The sequence below is a fragment of the Belonocnema kinseyi genome, chromosome 4 (genome assembly GCF_010883055.1).
Source record: "Belonocnema kinseyi isolate 2016_QV_RU_SX_M_011 chromosome 4, B_treatae_v1, whole genome shotgun sequence".
NCBI classification, from domain to species: Eukaryota; Metazoa; Arthropoda; class Insecta; order Hymenoptera; family Cynipidae; genus Belonocnema; species Belonocnema kinseyi.
The window spans coordinates 142,822,848-142,830,688 of record NC_046660.1 but is presented as its reverse complement, the minus strand read 5'-3'; the positions used below and the strand labels follow the sequence as shown (position 1 = coordinate 142,830,688).

At 29.7% G+C, this 7,841-nt stretch overlaps 1 protein-coding gene across 1 annotated transcript in view; it reads right to left on the bottom strand.

Moving 5' to 3' along the window:
- Window positions 1–1,984: 1,984 nt before the first annotated feature.
- LOC117171976 (transcription initiation factor TFIID subunit 12) overlaps window positions 1,985–7,841 on the bottom strand; it is a 174,585-nt gene continuing 168,728 nt past the window's right edge. Inside the window, exon 4 of the mRNA XM_033359673.1 lies at window positions 1,985–2,197. Within this exon, the coding sequence (XP_033215564.1) occupies window positions 2,070–2,197 (128 nt within the window). The 3' untranslated portion in view covers window positions 1,985–2,069. The remainder of the gene's footprint in view (window positions 2,198–7,841) is intronic.

Here is a 7,841-nt window from a genome sequence, read left to right as displayed (position 1 = left end):
CGTATATCAATAAAATTCAAATAAAGACTGATCGCATGATAGATAGCCCCCACAGTGCCCCCCACATTGTACGGCACCAAACGCCCAAGCCACCTTAAATCAGATAAAATTCTAAATGTAAATAAATAGTGCATTTGAGTTATGTTAGACCATTTTTGATTAGGTTTACTTGGTAAAAGTTAAATTATGATACAAATTTCTCAAGCTTTGGATGTCTGTACGTAAATTAACTGATTTTTTATGGCGTATTATGTGAATCAATTCAAGAATTTCTCTTTTAGTTTTATTTTTTTCTGTGGCCAAAATAATGGGATTGTTGTAATCAAAAGTGTGAAACATAGTGACGGCATGTTTTCCTAAGGCTGTTTCAGTACAGAAGTTGTTTACATCTCTTTTATGCTCTTTTATTCTAACTGTAAGTTACCTTTGAGTTTGACCTATGTAGACCCATCCACTTTGTATAGGGTCCATTCGGTTCCTTCGGTCCGCCAGGGATAACTCAGCAACTATAATGTTTTTTTCAAAGTACTGTAGTTCTTCTAGTAAATGAAGATACTTCGTAATCACTTGTTTAAAGATATCAAAATACTTTTTAGTTTTGTAATAAAAAATGACAATGTATAAATCTAAGATTGAATATGTAAATAAATATTAGGAAAGCCTTGTCTACACTTTATGTGTTATGAGAAGTGCGTTGTTTACGGTTATGAACTGTACATCATTCTATTTTTGTTTTCTATCTGAATGAAGTAGTTATTTTCAAGAAAAAGCAACCAAATGTAAAGCCCAATTTTGTATTCATTTTTAATGGAACTTACCTTGCTTGCCGCTAATAATCCAACACATTATTTCACATGTGGATGCGTGGGATGCGGTCGCAGTTCATAACTTTTCATTTATATTATGATTACCCTAGTGGGCCAAGTCCACGGAAAGGATACTCTACAGAGTATCCTCATATGGTAGTATCCACATAGTATACCTTACGTATCATGCAACCAAAACTCAAAAAAACAGCAAGATCAACTTTTAAATTGGTGAAATTCCGATTCTATGTTAAAATTCCCTTCGTACATTTATACATATGTACCTTTGTACATTTCAAGCAAAAATTATTTCTTACCAAACATAAAAGATTTAGTAATTACTTAGTTTATGACGCAATCCTACTTTTTACTTCGACAAGCCCTGGTAAAATCCTTCAATTCTAATAGAGAGAAGCTGAGAGCACTGACATTAAATGAGTCGGCTTTTGTAATAACTCTAACCTTATGAACATAATTGCTTAGACATACGACGATCGTAAAATTATTTAAATAGAATAGAAAATCATCGTACATAAAATATTATGTAATATCTAATTGAAACTATATACAATTTTAACGACGGAATATCGAATGCAATTATGATTTCGAAACGCCAGACGATCACGCAGTCACCTCCCAGCGATATCGACAATACGATGCACGCTAGTAAACTCGTGCATGGGCAGCGCGAGTCAGTCCGCGTGTTTCTACCAATGTCCCCTTCCTGCGTCGCGAGTGGGCCATATAAGTATTGTCCGCGAGACCACGATAGCAGTCTAAACCAACAAACCGAACTCAAGATCAACTATTTCAATTTTGGTCAATTTTTTATTAAAATATTTTCAAACCGAATAATTTAAAGTAGAACTCTACGAATATATGTTTTGGATTGTAAGTCGTTTAAAACTGTAAAGTTTTTAATTGAAAAAATAATCATCTTTACTTTTAGCTGAAAGCCCTTATTTATCGATCTGAACTTGATACGTATAAATATTACTAACTGATTCCTCAGTGTGTAATTTTTTTTGTTTTAGATGACTTAAAAAGGTTGTATGGAAATATGAAATAATCTACAGCTAGAGATCTGCAAAAAACTCAAAGATAGAGTTCGAGTAGCATAAAAGTTATCAAGCAGAGGTGTGAGATAGGTGGTAAATTAATAATATGACTTTTAAATGTATATTATAAGATGTTTTTAATTTTTAAACTTTTATAACTTACAGCAAGTCATAGGCTATTCAATAAATAATATATTCATGGTGTTTAATACTTTTTAATAGATTTACGAATAAGTGCTAATCGCTGTTTGTGTGCTTCTGTTACTGTTGCCCTTTTGTAAGGTCGCACTTCGTCAGTTCCAAACCCAGGAATCCACATATTCCAATTCCTCTCTGAAAAATAAAATATATTTAAATTAAAAATGCCGTATTTAGATTCACTGAAATTTTGGATAGTTCAATGTGCTGTTAATTTTTTATTAATGAAATGTAACTTTCGATTGGAATAAGGCAGAGAAACGTATTTTTGGTAGATTTTTCAACAAAATCCATCAAATTATGGTTTGGTTAACACTTTATAATTCTTGAAACAATTTCTATTTGTTTAAAAAGTTTTTTGTTGACAATCGGTTCCCTTTACTGTTAATTGTTTGAGCGGTTTTTTTATTTTGTTAAATATAAATTGAGGTCGGAATCAGGCATATTATGCACCTAGGGAGAGGAACACGCATTTTTTCTCAAGCGCGATGTTTGCAGAACATTTTTTTTTAAATTTTCAAATTACGCCGCCCAGTCTGATATTTGTAGCACCTGGAGGCTTCCCTCATATTTTCAATTCGAACATTAAGGCGGTAGGCAGCACGTTTTAATATTTTCCGATAGAAAAAAAAATACTCGGGAGACGTATGATTGATTAATTAAAGCACTAGGCAAGTAATTGGCCTACATAATCTGATATCCATAGTAAGTTGCGATAGCTTCTCTTGTGAAAGAACATTAAGGCATTTATCTTTAGATAACAAAATGAACCATGGTTTTAGCGGGTTCTTTTTAAACGCAATTCAATATTTCTCAGCTGGCAATAATTTCTGAAACAGTTTCAAATTGGTTCTAAGCAAAAGAACAGTATGGTCTACAGATAAAAATGAAAAAATGGTTGATAAAATTGTTTATGACAATACAAATTATGGATTTATGGAGATAAGTCGTTATTATATATCGATCTAGCTGTATATCTAAAAAAATGTGGACTAAACAACAAAATTCAAAACTTTAGCATGACAGGAAAGAATTTTTTTTTAATAATTAAGAAGGAGACCGAAAATTTTCAATTTTATTTTTGGTCCATAACTTTTGCAATGAAATGTCATTATCTGAGTATCAATTTGCCAAAGCAGTAACATGTAATTTTTCGCCGTATTCAAGTAAATTGACTTTGAAATATTCGCCACGAGACATATAGAGTTTAGCGAAACATACTAAGCGGCCGGTAGCTTAGGCAGTAGCGCTTCGGCTTCATAGCCGAAAAGTTGTGTGTTCGAATCTCACGGCCTACCATTTTTTTGAATAAATTTTTTATTCAGTAAAACCTTTATAAATGTAATTTATTTAATAATATTTTTAAGTCACGCTAATAATAATTTTAATAATGCCTTCATTTACGAAAAAGCTGAATTTTCTAATTTTATCATGTTTTTCACACAAAAATTTATTTTTTATAAATTTTATTAATTACCAATACTTATTAATTATTATATTATACTTATTAATAACCAATACTTTTGGTTGTGTTAAAATGTCTGATTTTGTGCCAAATAATCGTCATTTGCGGAAGTCTCTGAAGCTAGCACCGCCTTTTTTGAAAATTGAAATCAAATCTATCCTATAATTAAGGGCTCATTTAGGGCTTTTAAGGGCCGTGAGTCCTAAATTTTAGGCTCTGCTTTTTTTATAAAAAACATGTTGCGCGCTGATTTCACATGAAGCTAGCACCGCCACACCTGTAACTTCGAAACTACTTATTCAATCTAATTAACTTTGTGATGGAATGAATGGATCATTTAGGGCTGGAAATATCCACTAAGCCCGATCCTACAGACCTTTTAGTCTTTTTTTAAACAATGCCTGCTCTGGTTTTACATGTGAAGCTGGCACCGCCACATTTAAAATTCAGAAACCAGAGTTGCAATAAATTCCAAAATTATACGAAAATTAAAGGCTCATTAGGGGCTGAAAATAACACTAGGTCCAAAATTTTGAGGTATTAAATTTTGTTTAAAAATTCATTGCACGCTGCCTTCACGTGAAGTTGGCAACGCCATACCTTTAGCTTAAAAAACTTGATTTAATCCAATGGTTATAGTCTTTTTCAGAAGGTAAGGGCACCGAAAAGGTGACAAAGTATCTTATTATCAAAGTCCTTTTTTATTGGCCTGCACTCTAAAGTATTAAGTGATCGAAACGTGCGGAAACTCGGACAATGAACAATTAAACTTTAGCTACCTGTGACTGTGTACCTGGTCATAGCCCGACTCCGCACTGATACCTGCTTAAGTGTACCCCCACCATTGCTACCCCTCACTTGCCTCTACCTAGTTGTATATCTCGCGTCGGGTTAGAGGCGGGTATACCTGAGATTTTGAAATTAGTATCCATTGTACTTATAATCCCTTTGTATTCGCAATGCTCATTAATAGAATGTCTATATATTACTATAATTTGGAAAGCTTAGAATTTAAATTTATCATGTTTTGAAGACCTTTAAACTAGAAATTGAAAACTTCGCAAATTTTACCGTGGTAACATTTTCTATGAATTAAAATTGATGGAACTATTAATGCTTTTAATTCGAAATAAAATAATTTTACCATATAAAGATTCTAAAGAAATTGAGTTTCACACACACAGAATTTGAAATTTATAAAATTTACACGTTACTAATTTAAAAATTAGCCAATGTTACTATCTTACATATTATTCATTTTTTAAACGTTTTCAGATTAAAATTCATGAACCTTATTACTTTGAATTTCAAAATATTGTGCAACTAGTACTAGTTTCATTCAAAGTACATAATAATATAAGAATTACGTTTAATCATAAAAATAATTAAACTGTTAAGAATAAACATTACTGTAAATAGTGATTGTAACCAAATATTTGATAAACAAAAACGAAATTTTTTGGCAGTTATACATACAAAAAATTCGGTGTCTAAATAAAAATGAGAATGACTAATAGAACTGCGTGTTAAGATTCACTCTGTGAAAATTCCTGGAATATTTTATAATTAATACTTAACTTTTATAAATTGTTCATAAAAACATTTATTAATACATTTTTATTATCATTTGTGACTGAGACATTCAACTTAATCTCAAGCTATTTGAATGGAAGGAACGAATTTTTTATACTTGAATTTCTAAAATATAAAAATTTTTTCATCTAATTTGTTCCTGGAACTAGAAATTGTTATAGTTTACGATATTTTATGATAATTAATTTTTTAAACTAAAAATTCTTTTTAGGATCCGTATCATCCCCCCCCCCCCCCCCCCCCCCTATGTTATTTCATAATAACGTGAGACGATGAAGTGCGGTGAAATCTTCCTGTTTTTTATTAATCAACAAAGTAGTTCAATTTTCAAAGAAGCAGTTGAATTTTCAACTACAAAAGATGAGTTCTTAACGACAAATGTAATAGTTGATATTTTAAGCAAGAAAATATTGTTAACTTAAATCAAAAGCAGCTAAAGAGAATAAAAAAGAACCAATTTATAATAAAAAAGTGAAATCCCTATTCAAAGCAGGTGAATCTTCAACAAAAAAGTTATTTGCATTTTTAATCAAAATATAAGATTTCTGTAAAATAGTTCAATTTTCAATAAAATAGTTTCAAAGAGTTACGAAAAGGCATTAATTTTTGAAAATTAAATCAAGTTAACGTAAATTATTGTTTAAACGATTAATTATTTATAACAATATTAGCTTAGAATAATGCTAGAAACTCGGAGATTTGTTCTAATATTTTCCACTTCAAATTCTAATGAGATTATACTTAAATCATGTCAACAAACATAATTGTTTAATCAATTTATTATTTATAACAATATTATCTTAGAATAATGCTAGAAACTCGGAGTTTTTTTCTAATATTTTCCACTTGAAATTCTAGTGAGGTTATGATTAAATCATGTCAACAAACATAATTGTTCTAACAATTTATTATTTATAACAATATTATCTTAGAATAATGCTAGAAACTCGAAGGTTTTAATAATATTGTTCACCTTCAATTATAATGAGGTTTTAATTAAATCGCCGGGAAAATCTCGGAAATCGCCGGAATCTCAATCAATGATCGGGATTCTTTTATTTTCTCTATCACTCTAAAAATACAAATTTAAAGTGTTTAATTTTTATTTGAAGCTTTAATTTTTCAGAGTTGCCACTTTAATCAGTAACTATTAATTCTCAACCATTTACCGGTTCGCCAACGATCAAAGTGAAACAATTCAAACGCATAGAGCTGAAAGATTCCCTTTAAAGCATGTAAATATATAATTAAGTAGAAGCTATACTTAAAATATAAACTAATTTTTAATATTTCTAGGAACTTTAGTCAAATTTATTTATTATTTTTCAGCCGTTCAATATGCTGAAACAGTTTCAAAATCTAAATTTTGTTGAAAATGTTATGGAATGTTTTTTATTTATCATTTTTTACATTTTTTTGAAACTTCTTAACAACTCCTTTTTATATTATTCGACCCAAGTGCGAAGTCACATACGGCCCAACATTGGCCTATAGTCGGCAAAAATATTGCCGAAGCTCGGCTGCCATTATCGCGCCAATGGCGGAATGATAACTATGGCCTGCACTTGGCAGCCAAGGTTTGGCTGCCATTGTCGGCCTAACAATGGGTACCAGTATTGGACCAAACCCAACTGCCATCGTCGCGCCATTGCCGACTTGATAACTATGGCCTTGACTTCGCAGCCAAGGCTTTGCCAAAGGTGAAAAGCATAATAAACTTAAAAGATTACAATATTTTCATGAACACTTTTTAAATTAGAAGTTAAATCCTTTTTATTTTGAGGTGCCACATATTAATCATTGTTCAATTGTCATTTATACATCAAAATTTGTTTTGAAATCTTGTTAAATATTCATTAAAAGATTATTTTTAATGAAAAATTATTTTTAAAATGTACAGGAATCTCAAGTATATTTTGTTACTACATGAAAAGTTTAAAAATCATTTTAAAACGTCAATATCTTATTTCAAGATCATCAAAAATATATATTTTGTTAAGCTATTTAAATTAGTTTGGAATCTCTTAAAAACCTCTACTTATGTTTTAAACTAATCGATTTTTTCTAATGTGATAATTGTTCAATTTTTATTTATTCTTCCAAATTTGTTTTTGGTTTTAAACTCTTTTTAGGAATTCTGTAAAGAATAATTTATAAAAGAAAAAATCATTGAAAATTTTCCCATAAACTCTTAATCAATCCTGCAATATAAAAAATATCAAGTTTCTGATTTTTCGATAAAATTTTGGTAATCTTTTGAAATCTTTTAAAATATGAATTTCCAATAAAAATGTGAATTTTTAATTCAAGAAAATAGATCAATTTTTAATGAAACAGATTAATATAAATATTTATATCAAGTTTCTACCACGAAAAATAATCTTGTACCAAGAAACAAGACTTTTCAATACACGAATTTTTAACCAAATAATAGAATTTTCAACTAAAAAAAGTGCAAACGTCAATAAAATAGTTTAACTGTAAGTTTAAAAATCAATTTTTGAAAAACAACGACTTTTCAAACGGAAAATATTTAAATTTTCAATCAAATTAATTTTCAACTACAAAATTGAATTTTTATCTAAGAAGATTAAGTTTAAACCAAAACACCACCAATTTTCCAGAAACTACTTACATTTTTCTCGGAAGAAATTAATTTGGAACTACTCGTAAGTAAATTAGTTTTTAACTAAGAAATATACTAAAATATAGTATTTTTTG